The 22261-nt window shown below is 42.8% G+C and overlaps 2 protein-coding genes across 3 annotated transcripts in view; one reads left to right on the forward strand and one right to left on the reverse strand.

Moving 5' to 3' along the window:
- Nucleotides 1-730, forward strand: part of MTREX (Mtr4 exosome RNA helicase) — a 232204-nt gene extending 231474 nt beyond the window's left edge. The window contains exon 27 of the mRNA XM_082255208.1: nt 458-730. Coding sequence (XP_082111334.1) covers nt 458-510 — 53 coding nt within the window. The 3' untranslated portion in view covers nt 511-730. The remainder of the gene's footprint in view (nt 1-457) is intronic.
- A 427-nt stretch (nt 731-1157) lies between these two features.
- Nucleotides 1158-22261, reverse strand: part of PLPP1 (phospholipid phosphatase 1) — a 151251-nt gene continuing 130147 nt past the window's right edge. For both annotated transcript variants that reach the window (XM_082255233.1, XM_082255232.1), the window contains exons 4-6: nt 8291-8348; nt 2540-2716; nt 1158-1427 (exon numbers count right to left, since the gene is read on the reverse strand). In XM_082255233.1, coding sequence (XP_082111359.1) covers nt 1299-1427; nt 2540-2716; nt 8291-8348 — 364 coding nt within the window. In that variant the 3' untranslated portion in view covers nt 1158-1298. The remainder of the gene's footprint in view (nt 1428-2539; nt 2717-8290; nt 8349-22261) is intronic.

The raw sequence follows: 22261 nt of genomic DNA on the forward strand, positions 1-22261 counted from the left end.
TCAAGGGAATAGCAGAGTGTAAAGAATTGCAGCCTGTAGAGTGACACGTGTAGAGTACATGCAATAAAGTGGAACTTTATGCTTGGCAAATCAAATTGGTGGACAGGCAGGATTTTAAATGCAGAAGAGACATACTTTGTCTTGCTTAAAGCCACGTACCTGCCTGTTCACCACTTTACAGGGAGTTGCACAGTTCCCTATACAAATTCGGCAATGCCAAATCTGACTGTACTCCGGCACATTCTCAGGAGTCATATCATCCCCACCTGGCCAGTGATGGCGGCTGGTGATCGAGCCACAGAAGCTTTAAGCTGAGGGGAGTTTTGTTCTGCTTTAATTTCTGAAATTGTAAAGTGTGTATATATGCGTGTATATTATATATATAATTTCATCTGTATATTTAACATTTTGGCTATGGGTGTATTTTTTTTAAACTTGCTTTTTTTTTCTCTCACAGGTATTACAAAAATCAAGAGGGATATTGTTTTTGCTGCCAGCTTGTATTTGTAGCAGGGATGGGATTCAGCGCCAGTTTTGATCCAACAAAACCTTTTATTTTAAAGTTTGTACAAATTCATCAATGTATGACTGATCTTGTTTATATAAACAATTTTATTGTTTTGGTGTTACAGTTTGCAGAACCAAGCAATGTTCGTGCAGGGCAAAATACATGTTTGTACATACCATTACCACACTATTTTAATAAAAAAAATTTACAATTTGAATACCACATTTCTTGTATTGTGTCTCTGTATAGTTGCTAAAAGCATTAAACAAATTTATTTTAAAAATTTAAAGCTATAACATATACATAAAAAGGTGTTCTTTATAACTATATACAAAGTGGGCATCTGACGGGTATAGCAGCAGCAGTCCATAGTGTGTTATACACAGTGCACAGAGCCATTATGTATACTGAGCTGACATTCAAGAACCTCTCCAGTGGAGTGGCCCGGCTGCCTTTTCACCAATGGCTGCCTGCACAGTGTATAGGCAACAAATGCAGATTACATGCTTAAGTGCTAGAGTGCCATGCAGGGTCAGCGTCTCCAGCACTGAAGGCAAGGACTAAGCTACACTAGCAGATTTAGTCTCATGCTAGTAAGCCATTAAATCTCTTGCTGGCAGTTATCTTTGCAGCACATTGAGGTGTGTGGCAAAGCACCTACCAACCAGTGGATTAAATCGCTCTGCTTGAAATTAAAACTGCTTGTGTTGTTTAGCCCTACAGGCTAGTTGAGAGAAAATAACTTGTGTCAATGCTTTGTGGTGAAAGCAGGATACTAGCAGAAGTGGCTTCATGGCTGGTGGCCGCTTCCATAGTGGTTCCCGTTGGTTGACGTCTCATGCAGCGTAGTGTGTGAATCTTCCTCTTTGGGATTGAAGCTGTTCCTCTTGTCTTTGAAAAAATCTGACACGTACACAACCTGTGTAATACAAGACCACATGTTAAAGGAAAATGATTACTTGTCTTTGTTTTTCCAGAGTACATGTTGAGTTTTTGTATTGGGTTTGCCCAGAAGGTATTTCAGGCGTTAGCTGTACATTGTTACTGGTCCATATTTCATAAGTATAGCTCATGCAGACTCGAGGTGGTCTCTCTGCAGCTCTACTAACCTGGAGGCAGATCCTGCATAAAAAAACAATATGGATTTTGCAGGTGTCTGCATATGTAATAAACTTGGCTGCCTAATCAAGAGCTTTGGAGTTGGGGATTTTTGAGGGTAATCAAAGAGTAAAACCTGGGCATTAGGGAGAAGTTACAGCCTAGGTATAGTAATTGGGCCTGGACTTGCTACCTTGTGGTAGGAAGGCAAAACCCTTTTGATCACAACTTTCCCCAATAGGATTCAGAGATTTGCTTTTTGAAAGAATCTCATAGCAAGAAATATAGGGGAAAATGCTAGTCACCAGTCTACCACTGGAACAAACATGCAGCCTCATATTCGCATAGGTTTTACCATGAAAGTATGTTTGATCATTTTTATAAATTCGTGTTTGTCATTTTTCATTATTTGAGAAAAATTTGCAATTTAAAAACCTTGTAATACAGGGTTTCCATAATCTACTGGGATTTCTATTGGAAAGCCCTGCACAAGCTATACACTTTACTGCTTCTGCAAAAAAAAGTGGATACTTTTTTTTTTTTTTTTTTTTTTGGGGGGGGGGGTTGTGGTGTGTCCCCAGGGTCATTTTGAGGGATGTATATAGAAACATCTGATATTTAGCTATCTAGTGTTTGGGAGGCTCTGGTCGCCTTGCACTTTCTGAAATGTTTACATGTAGTATTTCATACTTGAGTGTGAAAAAAAGATATAGCAAGCAAAGCATGTTTAAGTAGTAGAACCTGTTTCCATTCTATTTTAGTGCCTTTGACAACACTGACAGGGGTCTTCTTACACGAATAGAAGCACAGAAATTCTCATCTACGTATATACAGTGTATGACAATAGCATTGAGGCAGTTTGAGTTTTTACTACAGAGGATGACTTTTTTTAGAAGCAACAATTAGAGAGTTCATCAACAGTAATACACTTACAATAAGGACTGCCACAATGGCTCCCTGGATGAGGCCAATGAGGACGTCACTCCAGTGGTGTTTGTAGTCAGATACTCTAGAAAGACCAACATAGATGGAAACCGCGACAAGCCCAAACTGGATGGTGGGACGGAGAAGCCTGGCCCAATCGCCTCTCATGCGGGACTGAAGATACAGCTGGAAGAAAGATAAGGGATATGAAGGTGTGAAAGGTATATCATTTTAAAGACAACCTATCACAAAATGTATTTTCACATGCCTGCCTCAAACTGCTATTACAAACACTTCTTTGTATGTAAGGCTTACACCATTTCAACCTTAGTTCATCTGTTGCCCCCCAGTAGCACAATAGCCATGTCCCTGAACATTTTTATTTTTCCAACACACTGTCGTGCAAGCAATGTCCACATGAGTGGCAACTCTACTCTGAATTCAGGAGCAGTGTAGCATTGTTCCCACACCAACACTAGGTGCTTTAGGTAGATTTTAATGGGACTATCAGGCAACTGTAAGTACAGATGCACTTAATATAAATATATTATTTTTTTTTATGGGAGGCCTGAGTTATACTTTAATTTAGATTGACCTGATTAATATACATTTTGTCAATGACAGAACAGAAATGAATCCTTATGAAGACAATAGGATGCTTTACTGGACACAAGGACCTACAGTTGATACAGCTCAGCATCAGTTCCCAGGACACCTCTGATAAGGGGAAAGTGTTTGAATAGAACATGTCCATTACTAATGTAATCTTTTAAAGCCCAACTCCAGAAAGGGGGGGGGGGCTGCACTGTTAAATGCTTGTTATGTCTAGGGGGAACAGTGCAGGTTATGTTATTTACTTGACTCCCTGTTACAACCAGCCCTGCCCTCCACTCTGCCTGAAGCTCTGGTCTGTGGATGAAGCCTCCCTGTCATGCAATATAAGGATATTTAACCCTGTTCGTGTACATGGAGAAGGCTATTGTGTGAATGTGGCGTTCATAGGCAGCCATGAGGAACAGGTTGCAGCGCTGGAGGGACACTGCTTGAGCATAAAAAATGGTATTCATTCTTTCTTCAGTATATTGCAGTATGGGAGGAGCCCACTGCAAAAAGGTGGATATTCTTTTCCCCCACGTTTCTGCAGTTGGGCTTTAAATGGCCCTCCTACAAGCACAAACTGTGTCCTACCAATCTAGTGACTTGTCACTTCTGAGTCACAGACCTGGAACAAGTATGCATATTAGGAGGTCTGATTTCACTTGCACTATAAATTCCTCCAGGACAGTGACTCAAAGAACTTATGTCACGGAAAGCCAGGTAACTCCTTTTGGCAGCTTACATAGAAGTATATAGCATGGGTTTTCAGAAACCAGAGGGTGAGGCCATACCTTAAGAATTCTATCCAAATCAGGTAGACTTTTGAACTACGTAGTTATTAGTAAAAAAATAAATACCATCAGATTGTACATTTTGGCAAGCGTTAGCTGTTCTGATTAATATCAATTGGATTGTATGGTAAACAGTATAATAATACCACTCAGTTTAAGAACAGAAATCCTGTTATCCCCATAATGAAAACACTTTAAATACGAGATCATTTTCTTGGTATTGTTCCCAAGCCCTTTAAAGCCGTGTAAGCAGATTTATGACAGCAAAATCCTTGGCTGTGTGTGTGGCAATGTGATGGAGATGCTGCAGGTTTATTCCCACCAGGAGGGGAATTAGCAAGGCATTTATTGTAAGTTACATGATAAGGGGGGACAGGCAGTGCCTGGTCGCATCTCAGACGCCAGTGAATCTGCATTCACCAGCAATGTCCTCTAATAACCACATCATCAGCCAACTCCGATGCCACAACAATCCATTGATGCAAACCATGAGCTGTGAGTATAGAGAAGCTTACACTTGTGTGTCAGTTATGGAGACCACTCCATAGACAAACTAGGGGGGAATCCTTATTTCAAAGATTGTGATCAATACTTTCAACCCTTTAACTTTAATCGTGTGGCTAAAATAAAGAATCTTATGTGAAAGCCTTATGAACTGAGCCCATTGTGGCATGTCTCCCAACCCTTACAGTACAGAACTGGGGTTTGGTGAGAAGGAAAGGCTTATTTTATTAAAATGATAGCTTTTGCTTTAAGGTCTCATGAATAGGCTTGCATTAGGAGCATACAATGTAAACAAAACCTGGCTTTGTTCTGCACCCAGAACACAGGTACAATATACACCAGTACTTGTGAGACCGGCGTATAGCGTAAGAACTTATTCCCTGAGAGAGTCTGCGGTCAGGGAATACATCCTTGCACTATACACCAGTGTCTGTGTATACAGCTGTTTGTGTCTTTGGCCATCTGTATGCAGTCCCTGGGCTTCTAAGGAGCAGACCAAAAAAGCCAAAATATACATTGTATTTGGGGGGGATGAAATGAATCTGATGATCCAGTATAAGGCCTCATGCATAGGAGCATGTCTGGGGCAGTGTGCTCATGTTCATGAGCCCTAATACTGGATGACAACCGTTTCAAATCCTCAGATTCCCCCAAGCTCTATACACAGTGGTTACATGGCCACTTTATTAGGTACGCCTGTTCCAATTGCTTGATAACACAAATTGCTAACTGGCCAATCGCATGGCAGCCACTCAATGCATTTTGGCATCTAGACATGGTGAAGATGACTTGAAGTTCAACCCGAGCATTAGAATGGGGAAGAAGGGATTAAAGTAACTTTGAACGTGGCATGGTTGTTGGTGCTAGACAGGCTGGTCTGAGTATTTAAACTGCTGATCTACTGGGATTTTCACGCACAACCATCTCTATGCTTTACAGAGAATGGCCAAAAAAAATAAATTATCCAGGGAGTAGCAGTCATGTGGATTAAAATGTTTGAGGTCAGAGGAGAATGGGCAGACTGGTTCGAGATGATAGAAAGGCAGCAGTAACTCAAATAACTAATTACAACCAAGGAGTGCAGAATGCCATCTCTAAATGCACAACACATGGAACCTTGAAGCAGCAAAAGACTGAGTACCACAAGAACAGAAAACAGAGGCTACAATTTGCGCAGGCTCACCAAAATTGGACAACAGAAAATTGGAAAAATCATTGCCTGGATTGATGAGTCTCGCTTGCAGCTGTGACATTCAAATGGTAGGGTATCAATGGTTCAGGGGTGGTGGTGTAATGGTGGGGGAGGATTTCTTTATTAGCACACTTTGGGCCCCTTAGTACCAATTGAGCATCATTTCAATGGCACAGCATACCCAAGTATTGTTGCTGACCATTGCCATCCCGTTATGACTACAGTGTATCCATATCACAAGACACTGCCTTTTAAGGTCCATCCTGGCTTTGTTCCTCACTTGGTCATCTCACACTGCTGCTCCTTTGTCATCCCCACTCTGTTATTTACTGTGCACCGCTCTGCACCTGTATTTACCTTCTCAGTGTGGCAGATGGTCCAGTGTCTTTCAGATGTTGATATAGTGGGTAGATGCAAACACTACAATCCACTAACATAACAGAAGGCAGTCAGACACCGACTCTGCTCATCACACAGCCATGTGAATGCTTCTCTAAGCAATTGTATGAGTCAGCTGGCTCAGTGAACCTTTCTGCCCCGGCCATCCAGGAGTGTGTCTGGTATGGGGGACTCACAGCAGCTGCTTCCCCCTGACACCTGTGTGTATGTGGCCTTATGTGGGTTTGATGTTTATTGTATTTCCAGCCTAAAAACCTTTTTGTTTTTCTTACACATTAAAGCAACCCTGTTACTATGTTAAACTAAAACAAATGCACCCTGTGAAAGAATAATGACCAGTCTGGCAGATGGTGAGTCAAATGTTCACTCTTACAGAACTACCACTGCTGCTATCCAACACTATTGGATGTGTCAATAGCATGTCACCCCCCCCCCCCAATTAGTTAAGTAATAGTGTTCCTTCAAAGTGTGATTTTGCTTTATTTTATTTTTTAATAAAGTTGGACGGTCCCTTTTAAAGAGGAAGTAAACCCTCCTCAGGAAGTTGTACCTATAGGTAAGCCTATGTTAAGGCTTACCTATAGGTACTGTAAATATCTCCTAAACATGTACCGTTTAGGAGATATTTACATTTGATGCAGCCAGTGACGTCACTGGCGCATGCGCTCTGAAGGAACGGCAGATCGTGCCGTTCCTTCAGAGCCCTGTGCCGTGACCGTTGGCTCCCGCGCGCGTGCGCGGGAGTGACGTCACCGCGGCTCCGGCCAATCAGATGGCCGGATGCCGCGATCCCGGAAGACGGGCGACTGTACATGTCGCCCGTCATAGAGGTAAGAGAGCGGCGCGGCGAGGGCTCGTTCTAAGGTAAGTATTTGATAATGAGCTAGTATGCGATGCATACTAGCTCATTATGTCTTTATCTTTCAGGATGTAAAGAAAAGAAAAAAAAAAATTATCGGTTTACAACCTCTTTAAGTGAAGGTTTACCCAAAACAGCTTGATAAGAAATAAGGTTCTGTAGCAAGGAACATACATTCCACAATGATAATGCTTTCAAAATTAGTGTGTGCTGTAAATTGCCTCCAGCATTGCTCCGCTTTCTTCTTGCCGGAGGCTGCCATTTTGCTGAAGCCCAGAGCCCCTGAACAGCAGTAAATCTTTAGGTTGTTCGCAGATCTGCCTCTACAAATTTGGCACAGTACCCAAAAATGGAAAGCAATTGAGCATGTGCAAAGCAGGGTGGGACTGTGTCTTACTGGATTATAAACAGCATAGGCACTATTTGTTCATGTTTTACATTGCAATACCTGCAAAAGGGGCCAGCCTGAATCTAGCAGGACTAAAATTGGATACACACTATACAACTAGATTTCCTTTAGATTTACCTTCAACTGTAGTGCAAGGGCCTGCCTGATTGCATACAAATTGAAAGTGTTTAGGTTTGAGCTCATAGTTTATGGTTTCAGTAAATCTAAAGGAAAAAATCTGGAGAAAATTGTATTGTGTGTATTCAGCTTTAGGCTCCATGTACACGGGACGTTGCAAACGGCCGTTTAGGAGCAGTTGGGCGTTTTTTTCAGAAGCCCCTGAACACAGCTCCATGTTATCTTATCTGTCCATGTACATACACTGGGTCGTTTACAGTCATTTGCAGGCAGTTGCGTTCAGGGACTTTTTTTAGAACGCAATTATTTGCGTTCGAATGTGTGTTTCCCGGCGTTTCAAACGCGTCCGAACGCGATGACCCGCGTTTAGCGTTTGCTTTTTTCCATTTTAAAGGGGAATAATTTTTTTGACCTCTAGGAACGGTTCTAAACGCAAACGCCCGCTAAACGCGGGTGCAAACGTCCTAAAAATTCCAGCATTCAAAGGGACTTTTAACAACGTCCCGTGTACATGGAGCCTTAGGCTTCATGTATACTGGCCTACATTTGCAGCAGCCGCATGTCCACACATTCCTATCCTGAAGGCGATTCTTTCAGGTTCAGGAGAGGGAGGTTAAAGCTCCTAAACTCTGCTAAAAGCTATATGTACATTGCTAAGTAGGCTTTTATGGAGATGAGTTTTGGAGCTTTTGGTGTTTATTTTGCCAAAGCGCCTAAACTCAAGTTTGAGCTGCCCGTGTACAGAAAGCTTTCATTTACTGACTAGTAAAGTTCTACTTTAAGATGCAATTCTCCCCTCGCAACTCATAATAAGGTCTTCTCTGGGACAAATTTGTCTACTTAATGTGCTTTAAACGGATATTTTGGAAAGTCCTTTTCAAAATATACTTACTGCTAGGAAGAGCATGCAGTACATGGAGAAGGAAGAGTGCCCGGAATAGAAGGACAGCCTGGAAGACAGGAAGAAGACACAGCTGGTTAGTATAAAATTACTATTAGGATAATATAGATTTATTGTTTGTTTTATTTTTGCTTAAAATCCTTCTGTTCTTTGGCAATGATGTACTCAGCATGCAGAAGACACTGAATTTTGGCAAAAAAGAGAGGATCACATATGATGTCAGTAAAGGGCAAATTTTCCACTGTGAGGGTTTTTTTTCTCTCTACAATGTCTGATGGCAGTTACAAAATCTTTGATCATTTTTTTTTATTTATAATAGGTTAAAATAGACAAAATAACAAATTATTCCCATGGTATTTTACTTTAAAAAAAAAAAAAAACGTCCTTTTACAAAAGCATTTTGTTTTTGTTTTTTTAAACCCTAATGCATCCTATGCATTAAGGTAAAAACCTTCTGGATGCAGCTCCCCCCCAATACCACTTACCTGAACCCCATCTTGATCCAGTGATGTGCATGAGAGTAGCAGCTCTCCTGGGGGTCTCTCTCCTCATTGGCTCACCCAGCTTTGAGAGCCATTGGCTCCTACTACTGTCAATCACAGCCAGTAAGCCAATGAGGTGAGAGCAGGAGAGGGGCCAAGCCATGCTCTGTGTGTAAATGAACAATGTCCAGTCACAGTAGCACTGCTCGGGAGTGAGCCTACTCGCGTTCCCCATAGCAAGAGGCTTACTCTTGGTGGGCACTCAGTGGGGGGGGGGGGGGGGGAGAGCCAGGAGCTCTAAGGGTAAGGGAAACCTTTTTCAACAGCCCAGCAATGTCAGCAAAAAGCGAGAGATAAAAAGGTTGGTTTCATAAATATTACAGTATAGCAATGGGCAAGGTTTTGTAGGCTGCTTTCACACTGATCCACAGGTGCAGCAAAGTACACCTGTGGCTTACCTGCACTGAGCCATAGACTTCTATTTAAACTTGCCATTTTGGTGCATTTTCAGAGAGTGCACCACACCCCCCGAGATGTAATAGAAGTGTAGGAAAGCCGGCGGTACACTGCGCTGCACCCGTGGTGTGGATAAACTGCAAGGACTCATTTTACTTTTACAGTTAGAGGGGCAGTAAAAGCCTATTATTATTAATATAATAAAGGATTTATATAGCGCCAACAATTTGCGCGGTGCTTTACAACATGAGGGCAGACAGTACAGTTACAATACAACTCAATACAGGATGAATCAGAGGGCCCCACTCATTAAAGCTTACAATCTAGGAGGGAGGGTCAAGATATATAAAAGGTAATAGCTGTGGGGGAGGTGGTGGAAGTGATGGAGAAATTAAGGGTACAGTTTTTAGGTGAATGCAGGATAGGCTTCTCTGAAGAGATGGGTTTTCGGGGATCGTCTAAAAGCAAACAGAGTAGGAGGAGATAATCGGACGGATTGGGGTAGGGAGTTCCATATGATGGGAGAGGCTTGGGAAAAGTCATAGAGGCAAAAATGGGAGGAGGTGACAAGGAAGATAGAGAGCAGGAGGTATTTGGAGGAACGAAGAGAACAATTAGGTTGGTATTTTGAGACTAAACTAGTGATGTAGCTGGGGCAGAGTTGTGGATGGCTTTGTAAGTGGTTAGTATTTTGAATTTAATTTGTGGGATGAGTGGTAGCCATTGAAGGGATTTACACAGAGAAGTAGCAGACACTGAGCGGTTTGTAAGGTGGATGAGCCAGGCAGCAGCATTCATAACAGACTGAAGGGGGGGTAGCTGATGTAATGGTAATCCCATAAAGGAGGGAGTTGTAGTAGTCAAGATGACCAGGGAGTGAATTAGGAGTTTAGTGGGGTCCTTGGTTAGAAAGGGACATATTTTGGAGATGTTGCGGAGCTTGAGGCAGCAAAATTTGGACAGTGGCTAGATGTGGGACCAAAAGGATAGATCCAGGATTACACCTAGAACCTAGGCATGTGGGGATGGGCTGATAGTTGTGCCCTCGATCTTGACCTAGAGATCAGGGAAAGGAGCACAAGGGGGAGGAAAATTATGAGCTTGGTTTTGGAAAGATTGAGTTTGAGGAAGTGGTGTGATATCTCTGTTAGTAAATTAGTGAGCTGGGGGGGGGGGGGGGGTAGAGAGAGAAATTTGGGTGTCGGCGACATAATGATGGTATTGGAAGCCATGGGATGCCATCAGCTGGCCCAGGGAGGAGGTGTAGATAAAGAATAGGAGAGGTTGACAGCCCATTGTGCCTGTGACCCATTACCACATCATTTAGGTGGCTCTCACGCTTCAAAAGGTTGGGCACCCCTGCTATAGAATATTATATTCACCTGCCAGCTGTCACTGTGGGGGACAATGCCGATAAAGCAACTCATGGAAGGAAGCAAACTCTACAGCCCAGAAGTCTCCAAAATGACCCCAAAAGTGAAGAGGAACTGGGGCCTGGCAGTGTTGGAGTGACTAGGAAAGGCCTATCCAGAAAAAGGTAAATGCAGAACATGTACAGTATACTACAGAGACCCAGCAATGTAACTCTGCCAGAATTACAGTTGGTACTCACACAAGGCATCGTCTGGGGTGGTGATTTATGTATGTACAAAGCGGAGGAAACACCAGAATAAATTAACCAATCTCAAAAACCTGGTATGTAGAAAATGTGTTACAGTAGATTAAAACATTCCAGCCATTAAAGGCTTGTATTATCCCAACACAGACATTCATTAGGTCTTTTAAATGTGCATTGGTGGTGAGTGTGCACAGAGACTGCAGACTCAATTAAAATGTCAGGTTATTTTGGGAATATCAATTTACATCTCATCATAGCTTGTTCTATGAAAGCTTCCAGATTGCCCTCCCATGGGAGAATGTCCTTCTTGTTTCTAATCATATTACACAGAAATGTGAGTGCATTGTCATGGTGCAATTAGTGATTGCTGGGAATGGGCCGACATTCTTCTCAGCAATAACGGGCGCATCAATAATGGTGTCTCCATGGGGACCAGTGCATGCATGATGCACACACAACATAGAGGGAGCTACCCTTCCTGGCCAGCCATTAATCTATCACACAGACCACTGATCAAGGGGGGGAGGCACAGGTCTGAATGGAAGGCATTATTCAGAACACAGGGCAGCCACCCACCCAGGAAGAAAATTATCTCGTTTCTGCTGTCCACCCATCTGCCTGACATACCAAGCTCTCTATTTTAGTCTAGTTTTTATAATTCTGCTCCATCATTGATTATTCCAAACAGTGCTCTAATTTAGAAAAAAATAAATAAAAGAATACTTTCAAAAGTAAGAGGTCTGCCTGAGAGGACTACAAGACATTCTCTAATATTTATACTAAACCCCAAAAGCCTCTTCTCTGCTTTGACTTTTGTTTCAAAGTGGACCTTGAGGCTCTATGCACACTAATAGCTTAAAAAACACACACAAAAAAAAAAACGCTAATATTTAGCGTTTTTTTTTCCCCGTGCGTTTAGCAGTGTTTTATGCATTGTCTAGCCGGCTGCCGTGTCCTTAACCACTTAAGCCCCGGAGGATTTGGCTGCTCAAAGACCAGGGCCTATTTTGCAATTCGGCACTGCGTGGCTTTAACGGACAATTGCACGGTCGTGCGACGCTGTACCCAAATGAAATTGACGTCCTTTTTTTCCCCTTTTTTTCTTTTGGTCGTATAAACAAAAAAAGAGCGTCAATTTTGAAAAAATAACAATATTTTTCATTTTTTTTGTATGAAATTTCCCCCAAAAAAAATGTAAAAATCAAAATTTTTTAACATTTTAGGCCAATTTGTTTTCTGCTACATATTTTTGGTAAAAAAAAAAAAAAAACAAAATCGCAATAAGCATATTTTGATTGGTTTGTGCAAAAGTTATTGCATTTACTAACTAAGGGAAAGATTTATGTCATTTTTATTGTTTTTTGCTAGTAATGGCGGCGATCTGCAATTTTTATTTTGCGGGACTTCGACATTGCGGCGGACAGATCGGACCCCTGACTACAGTAATCAGTGCTATACATACAGTATGCACTGTTACTGTAAAAATGACACTGGCAGGGAAAGGGTTAACTTTATTAGAGATCCAGGGGTTAAGTGTGTCCCTAGGGGCGTGCTTCTAACTGTCAAGGGGTGTGGCTTTTGATGTAACCACAGAGACATACGATCCTACATAGGATTGTATGATCTCTGCTGTTACACCAGGGAGAATGACAGACAGCTTTTGTCCCGGCGGACATCGGAGTCGCCGTGAACGAGCGGGGGGCGGGAGCGCGCCTCCGGCGGCGCGCTCGCCCCCTACAGGCTCCTGGGCGAGCGACGTAGTACTACGTCACTTTGCCCAGGAGGGGCTGACTGCCTCAGTTAATGTACTTGCGGCGGTTGGCAAGCGGTTAAAGAGGAAGTAAAGCTTTCTCTGTAACTTGTACCTATAGGTAAGGCTTACCTATAGGTACTGTAAATATCTAAACATGCATCGTTTAGGAGATATTTACTTTTCATGCAGCCAGTGAACGGCGGCTCCTGTGCACATGCATGGGAGTGACATCATCGTGGCTCCAGCCAATCAGATGGCCGGAGGACGCAAACCCGGAAGGAATACGGGTGAACATGTCAGCTGTGTCAGTGGTGTGCGGGCGCTTGGTTCGAAGGTAAGTATTTCATAATGAGCTAGTATGTGATGCATACTAGCTCATTATGCCTCTTGTCTTTCAGGTTTTTATTTATTTATTTATTTTTGGAGGTTTACAACCTCTTTGACAGCCAATGACTGACTCCTCAGGTGTTAATGACTTGGCAAGCACCCGCTCCTTAACAGCCCGCTAGTCGCTGCTAAAACGCCATAACATATATGCTAAATAGGAGCGTTTTTTTGGCCTGGCCTTTGTTACAGCTGCTAATGTGCATGGAGACTGAATGAATGTTAGCTCTCTTTAGCTGGGAGCCTCAACCCACTAAAAAAAATTATTTGAAAAAAAAAAAAGTGGAATGAGAGCTGGCAGGGGTTAGACATGAAAAGAAATTAGACCAGAAACCAGCACAGAATTGGTTCTGTAATATCAGGCATTTTGGGGTACATTCTCTGTTAGGTAATGTAAAAAAGGTAACTGTAAAAGACGCCCATTATATGCATGTCTGACAGCCCTCAGATGTCTGTGGAGTTGCCAACCCAAATTTAACTTTAAACCATAACCAACCAGAAATCATCTCTTATGGAACTAGTGACTGGCTTACTGGTGGCATATAAATCTTGCTCTTAGCACTGCCATCATGAATAAGCCAGTTCTATTCCCTGGTACAATGACAAGTGAAGCTCTGAACAAATCTGGTCATCTGTCTGGCGGGATGATTCCTCGCCCTCTGTCACAGCTTTACGTCTTCTATGCTGACATGTGATGCCAGCTGCTGTAGAAAAGCTTTTTAGACCCACTGCCAATCATTACACCATTGGATCCGGTGTAGGATTATCCCACTGCTGAAACTCAGTGTGAACATATAAAGACAGGTGCCAACATCTGTGTTATAAGAGATGGATTCTGAACACAAAACATATCCCAATCATGGATATGACAATAGATTTCTGGCAGCAGATGGCCATGCCAAGTGACAAGTACAGAGGACAAGTTGCTCTGGTACTCACTCCTGGTAGGTCCCTTGCACACGGCGCTGGCATTTTAGTGTGCCCAGGAGGGACAGGTGTGTAGTGTCCAGCCCCACCGGCTGTAGCAAGTCAATGCCGATTGCAGGCTGCGTCTGGACAGGGCTGTACCTGCATGTGGTCAGGAAGAAATGCCCAAAATGCAAGTCTTCTGCGTTATCATTTATCTGGTCTTTTGCTGTTATGTTTAATGATACTTTTAAACCTTCACACCCTCTGGTCATATTCTGGAACCAGTTTCAGTCAGGGCTGGGAATCCAACTGTGCAGACATTGTATTAAGAGGTATGTATCAAAGGTATCTATAAAAAAGATTCCCTGCATTTAACTGTAAATATGCATTTTTTTAATGGTGCCCTAACCAAAAGTAAAGGCCCGTACACACGTACCGATTGTCGGCCGTAAATATTCGGCCAACGTCCGATCGGCCGATTGTCAGCTTGTTAGTATGATGCTTCCGACAACCGACTGCGACTTTTCGGCCGAACAAAATCTGGTGTGCATGCTATAAAATTTTTGTAGGCCAACAAAGAACGGCCGATTGTTCATCAGTCAGTACAGATTTCGGCCGACAAAAAGCAGACGAGCAAGACTGGGCATGCTCAGAGAAGAAAAAACACACGGAAAGTTAACCATCACATGACATCACTTCTGCACTTCAGTCGGTTGTTGTTGGCCCGACAAAATTTGTGTGCAGTCTTTAGCACTTTTCAACCAAAAAAACAGCACCGGACAAAAGACGGCCGATCGTTCGGCCAACAATCGGTACGTGTGTACGGGGCTTAAGGGGAAAGATAGTCATCTGTCCTTTACCCCTCCTGGTATTCTTTGCTGCCCCCCACAATGATACAGCTGAAGATTTCACACTCAGCACGCTACCTGCAGAAAGACAATATATAACTACCTGGTCAGAAGACTAGTGGGCAGGCACTGCCAACCCAGGGCATGTGCACCCAACACTCTCACAGTTGTCTGAACATTTCTGGGAATATACAGTGAATCCACCAACAGCGCTTCACTTCTTACACATTTTGTTATGTTACAGCCTTATTCCAAAATGGATTACATTCATCATTTTCCTAACATTCTACAAACAATACCCCACGATGACAACATGAAATAAGTTTGTTTGAAATCTTTGCAAATTAAGTACAAAAAACAAATCACATGTACATAAGTATCACAGCGTTTGCCATGCCACTCAAAATTGAGCTCAGGTGCATCCTGATTCCACTGATCAATCAAGTTGTAGAAACATCTCAAAGATGGAGTCCCCCCAGTGGAAAACTCAGTTGATTGGAAATGATTTGGAAAGGCCCACACCTGTTTATATAAGATCCCACAGTTACAGGGCTTATCAGAGCTAAAACCAAGCCATGAAGTCCAAGGAGGTGTTTGTAGACCTCAAAGACAGGATTGTATGGAGGCACAGATCTGGGGGAGGGTACAGAAAAATGTCTGCAGTATTGAAGGACCAAATGAGCACAGTGGCCTCCATCACCAGTAAATGGGAGAAGTTTGGCACCACCAGGACTCTTCCTAGAGTGGACCACCCAGCCAAACAGTGTTTGGGAGAGAAGGGCCTTGGTCAGGGAGATGACCAAGAACCCAATGGTCACACCGATAGAGCTCCAGCTTTTCTCTGTGGAGAGAGGAGAAACTTCCAGAAGAACAACCATCTCTGCAGCACTCCACCAATCAGGCCTGTATGTGGCCAGACGGAAGCAACTCCTAAGTAAAAGGCACACAGCAGCCCACCTGAAGTTTTCCAAAAGGCACCAGAAGGACTCTTAGACCATGAGAAACAAAATTCTCTAGTCTGATGAAACAAAGCTTGAACTTGGCCTGAATGGCAAGCGTCATGTTTGGAGGAAACCAGGCACCTCTCATCACCTGGCTGGTGGCAGCATCATGTTGTGGGGATGTTTTTCAGTAGCAGGAACTGGGAGACTAGTCAGGATTGAGGGAAAGATGAATGCAGCAATGTACAGAGACATGCTTGATGAAAAACTGCTCCAGAGCACTCTGGACCTCAGACTTGGGCGAAGGTCCATCTTCTAACAGGACGACTCTAAGCACACAGCCAAGATAACAAAGGAGTAGCTACAGGCCAACTCTGTGAATGTCCTTGAGTGGCCCAGCCAGAGCCCAGACTTGAATCTGATTAACTATCTCTGGAGAGATCTGAAAATGGCTGTGCACCGACGCTCCCCAACCAACCTGATGGATCTGAAAATGGCTGTGTATCGACGCTCCCCAACCAACCTGATGGAGCTTGAGAGGTCCTGCAAAGAATAATGGGAGAAACTGCTAAAAAAAAAAATAGGTGTGCCAAGCCTCTGGCATTAGGCTTCGTTTCCACTATTGCAGCTACAAAGTCACGCTACTTCTAGCGCGACTTTGTAGTGTGACTTGTTTGCGGCTACTTCTGGGGACTTCAGTGCGACCTTCCTTCTATGAGGGCAAGTCGGCCCAAAAGTAGTGCAAAAACTATTTTTCAAGTCGCAGCAGTTAGAACGGGCCAAATTTAAATTAATGGCTTTTGACTTGCTGTGCGACTTGACATGTGTCAAGTTGCACAACAAGTCGCAATAGTGGAAACGGAGCCTCATGCTCAAAATTACTTGAGGTTGTAATTGGTGCCAAGGGTGCTTCAACAAAGTATTGAGCAAAGGCTGTGAATACTTCTGTACATGAGATTTGTTTCATTTTTTTTATTTGTAATAAATGTAAAAAGATTTCAAAAAAACTTCTTTCACATTGTCATTATGGGATATTGCTTATAGAAGAATTGTGAGGAAAGTAACAAATTGAATCAATTTTGGAATAGAGCTGTAACATTACAAAATGTGGAAAAAGTAAAGTACAGAGAATACTTTCCGGATTCACTATATGGTGCTCCAAGTCTACATCTTCCAGGAGTCCACTGGTAATGTCATTCCCATCTAGGTGAGAAATGTGTAAGTGGAGAGGGAGGGAAGGTGTAAAAATGTATTTAGTTTAAGAGAAAAAAAAAAAAAGGGATATGTAATTCTATTAAAGTTGGGTGTGAGAATTCAAATGAGGGAATTAGCAAACAGAGCGAAGGTTCGCTTCAAGGCAAAACCTAAATATAAAGTACCATAACTTATGCAAATAAAAAAGCAGACTACAGCAAGCTGAAACCTGATTGGCTTGTAGAAATAAAGACACCAGCCCTGTTTTTTGCATTTTGTTAAAGTGGAACTTTACCCATAACGACGTGATAAAAAATGTTGTTTAGCAAGGAAAATACATTCCACATTAATAATTATGCTACCAAAATGAGTGTGTGTAGTAAATTGCCTCCAGCTTTGCTTCGGTTTCTTCTTTCTGAAGGCAGACATTTTGCTGAAGCCCAGAAACACAAAGAAACAGAACTAAACCCATAATTTTAATGGTTTAAAAAAACAGATAGATTTCTTGAATGCCGGTATTGCTAGCTGTCACATTAGCTTGTGTCCTCAACCAAACTGTCAAACCATCAAATAAACCGTTTTTTTTTATTGGTTGATCCAGATGGACTTGTGTCATTTTTCAACCCGACTATGTAAATGGCTGGAGTCATAACTGATCACGTGTGCAGCACCATGGCAGTTGCAGATCAAACAGAAGCAGCTTCCTTGGCTGTAAAGCATAGGAGGATTTAATTTTGCTTTAAGGCTGTCAGCAGATCGGCCTCTACAAATTCATCAGTGCCTAAAAATAGAGAGCAACTGAGGATGTGCAGAGCCGGGATAACAGTGTATTACTGGCTTTTTTAACAGCATAGGCACTTATTTTTAATGTTTTACATAGCTATACCTGCAAACGTGGCCCAAATTTGGTCAAATTTTAAAGAACTTGCAGTCAGAGAAATGTAATGCCTCGTTTCCACTGAGCGGAACGGTTTGGGTCGGTACAGTTTGGAAGGGTTAGAATGGTCCGGTCTATTCAGGTGAGCGTTTCCACTGCAAGTCGGGCCACCAGGGACCATGCGGGGTTTACACCAAATGAGGTGTTTGTTTTGCTCTTTCATTTGACGTGAGCATTGATGGTTTTCTGTCCGCCAATCAGTGGACTCTATCGTGTGACGCCAGTAGCTCCGCCCTAACCGTACTGTACCATTTCCTATGGCCCTACATCTGAAGCAGGACCAGGAATGGTGCAGTTTGGTTCAGTTGTATGGGCCACTTTCATAATGGAAACACTCAAATTAGTGTACCGTACCGAACCGATCCGCTCAGTGGAAACGAGGCATTAGTGCAACTAAAAACAAACAGTGATGTCTCAGCGGTGGTTTTCCACAGCCTAATATATAAAAGTTAATGTGAACTGATCTATACAGCAAAGTAAATAGACACATGCCAGCAGGGAAGAGAAAAGGTCTATCAGCTGCTCGCAGGAAATGGTTGCTGAAAGACAACCTGCACATGCTAGATAATAATAATACTGAGCTCAAACCATCATTACACCACAGTGACAGTTATTTTCAGCAATGACAGGCAATGTGAGCTGATAAATAAAAGCCACATATTTAAAAATAACAAGTAACACATGCATTCTATTTTAGTGAATTCAGCCTATTCAGTTCTCTACATCAGGCTTGGGTAAGTAATGCACTGAGCCAAATAAAGATAAGCACTGAGTCTCCTTACTTCTACTGTGCTTTGATAAATCAGACTGCAGCATCTGTCAGAATTTTCAGTTCTTGTTCTATATAACTCCTCCAGCCAGAGCTCTATTCTCAACAGCACCAAAGTATAAAGCTCTTCCATAAGATAGAACATTTAGCCTCAAATACACTTCAAAGTAGAACTGAAGCCCAAAAATTTACACAAAACGAATAGCCCAATAAAAAGATACATTAACAAAATCAACTTAATATTCATTTCAAAGCCAGAGATTTCCCCCGCAGTACTTTTTTCTGCCTTTAGATGTCCTACCTTTGATGACAATCATTATTCAACCCATTTCCTCTAAACCCAGGTGTGATCATGGACCTGCCTGTGACTGGACATGATAGAGAAGCAGCATAGTGATGAGCCCATTTCTCGGTCATTCTGCTCTCTACTCCTAACAACATGCTTCTCATCATTACATGAACTGACTTCTTCCTCTTATACTCCAGTCCCTAACACCGGGTCAAATGCACCTCTTGCATTTCAAAAAATGCATTATTGATTACTTATCTGCCTAGAGATTATCCTTTTTTTCTTAGTAAGGGCCCACTAAGTGGGATTTAAAGCCCAACTATAGGAATTAGACAAAATCTACTCTTGCAGTGGGGACCACCGCACTGCAAAGGATAACTGCTCATTTAGTCTAGGAGAGCAGAGATACAGTATCTCACAAAAGTGAGTAGATTCCTCACATTTTTGTATATATTTTATCTTTTCATGTGACAACACTGAAGAAATTACACTTTGCTACAATGTAAAGTAGTAAGTGTACAGCTTGTATAACAGTGTAAATTTGCTGTCCCCTAAAAATAACTCAACACACAGCCATTCATGTCTAAACAGCGGGCAACAAAAGGGAGTACACCCCATGTGAAAAAGTCAAAATTGGGCCCAATTAGCCATTTTTCCCTCTCCGGTGTCATGTGACTCATTAGTGTTACAAGGTCTCAGGTGTGAAAGGGGAGCAGGTGTGTTAAATTTGGTGTTATCGCGCTCACTCTCATACTGGTCACTGGAAGTTCAACATGGCAATGAACTGTCTGAAAAAAATAATTGTTGCTCTACATATAGATGGCCTTGGCTATAAGAAGATTGCCAAGACCATGAAACTGAGCTGCAGCACGGTGGCCAAGACCATACATCGGTTTAACAGGACAGGTTCCACTCAAAACAGGCCTCGCCATGGTTGACCAAAGAAGTTGAGCGCACATACTCAGCGTCATATCCAGAGGTTGTCTTTGGGGAAATAGACGTATGAGTGCTGCCAGCATTGATGCAGAGGTTGAAGAGTTGGGGGGGTCACCCTGTCAGTGCTTAGACCATACACCGCATCAAATTGGTCTGCATGGCTGTCATCCAGAAGGAAGCCTCCTCTAAAAATGATGCACAAGAAAGCCCACAAACAGTTTGCTGAAGACAAGCAGACTAAGGAGATGGATTACTGAAACCATGTCCTGTGGTCTGATGAGACCAAGATAAACGTATTTGGTTCAGATGGTGTCAACCGTGTGTGGCGGAAACCAGGTGAGGAGTACAAAGACAAGTGTTTCTTACCTACAATCAAGCATGGTGGTGGGAGTGTCATGGTCTGGGGCTGCATGAGTGCTACCGGTACTGGGAAGCTACAGTTTACTGAGGGAACCATGAATGCCAACATGTACTGTGACATACTGAAGTATGAGCATGATCCCCTCACTTTGGAGACTGGGCCGTAGGGCAGTGTTCCAACATGATCACAACCCCAAACACACCTCCAAGATGACCACTGCCTTGCTAAAGAAGCTGAGGGTAAAGGTGATGGACTGGCCAAGCAGGTCTCAAGACCTAAACCCTATTGAGCATCTGTGGGGCATCCTCAAATGGAAGGTGGAGGAGCGCAAGGTCTCTAACATCCACCAGTTCTGTGATGTCGTCATGGAGGGGTGGAAGAGGACTCCAGTGGCAACCTGTGAAGCTCTGGTGAACTCCATGCCCAAGAGGTTTAAGGCAGTGCTGGAAAATAATAGTGGTCACAGAAAATATTGACACTTTGGGCCCAATTTGGACATTTTCACTTAGGGGTGCACTCCCTTTTGTTGTCAGCGGTTTAGACAATGGCTGTAAGTTGAGTTATTTTAAGGGGACAGCAAATATACACTGTAATGCAAGCTGTACATTCACTGCTTTATATTGTAGCAAAGTGTCATTTCCTCAGTGTTGTCACATGAAAAGATATAATAAAATATTTACAAAAATGTGAGGGGTGTACTCACTTTTCTTAACCACTTGCCGACTGCCTAACGACTATCTACGTCAGCAGTCAGCCCCTCACAGGCAAAGTCTACGTCGCTAGCCTGTGAGGGTCTAGGGAGTGAGCGCGCGCCGCTGGAGGCGCGCTCCCGCTCCCGCGTGGTCACGGTCTACTACTATGTAGAACCGTTGATCACTGTTTCTACAGCTCAACAGACAGCCAATCACAGTTAGAATCACGCCCCTAGGGACACACACAGCCCCTCCCTCTCAAATAAAGTTAACCCCTTCACTACCAGTGTAATTTTGCAGTAACAGTGCATATGTATAGCACTGATTACTGCAGTAATGTCACTGGTAACCCCAAAAGTGTCAAAAATGTCAGTCAAGGGTCCGATCTGTCCGCCGCAATGTCGCAGTACCACAAAAAAAAAAAAAATCGCAGATCGCCGCCATTACGCTTTAAAAAAAAAAAAAAAAAAATGACAAGAATCTTTCCCTTTGTTAGTAAACGCAATAACTTTTGCGCAAACCAATCAAAATACGCTTTTTGCGATTTTTTTTACCAAATATAGGTAGCATAAAACAAATTGGCCGAAAATGTTAAAAAATTTTGATTTTTACATTTTTTTGGGGGGGAATTTCATATAAAAAAATGTGAAAAATATTGGGTTTTTTTTGCAAAATTGACGCTCTTTTTTTGTTTATAGCGCATGATCAAAAAATCGCACAGGTGATCAAATACCACCAAAAGAAAGCTCTGTTTGTGGGAAAAAAAGTACGTCAAATTCGTTTAGGTACAGCGTCGCATGACCGCGCAATTGTCCGTTAAAGTCACGCAGTGCCGAATCGCAAAATACCCCCTGGTCAGGAAGGGGGTAAAATCTTCCGGGGCTTAAGTGGTTAAATACTGTAGGAATACCTTGTTCCTAACTCAAGCAGGGTCCCTCCAGCCATGCAACCAGCCCCGTGCAACCTACTATGGTGCTACTGTCCCTGGTCGCACGCCTGTCTCCTCCACACAGGGGTTTATAGTCCTACATTGTATGTGATGATGCCTAGGGAGCCCCCACAGCCCGGAGCACTGGGAAGAGGAGGAGAGCTCTGGAGCTGGCAGGGGTTAGGTAAGCAGTGTAGCCTCCTCAGCTAGATCCCTATAATGAGCATTAAACCTTGGAGCACAGAGGGAGGTCCCCACTGCAAGGGTAGATTGCAGGCAGGGCTCACTTTTTTTTTTTTTTTTTTTTAGAGTACTTGGTTCTTTCCTCTCCAGAAGAGTTAACAGTTTGTTTAGTAGACAATGTAGGGCTGCTGTTCCTGGATAGATGAAAAGCATCTGTATATTCTGTGTATTTTTAGCAAATATAAACCATAAAATATGTGCAGCAAAGATGTCAATGTGTGT

Source organism: Pelophylax lessonae (assembly GCF_965119305.1).
Source record: "Pelophylax lessonae genome assembly, chromosome: 1".
Lineage (NCBI taxonomy): Eukaryota > Metazoa > Chordata > Amphibia > Anura > Ranidae > Pelophylax > Pelophylax lessonae.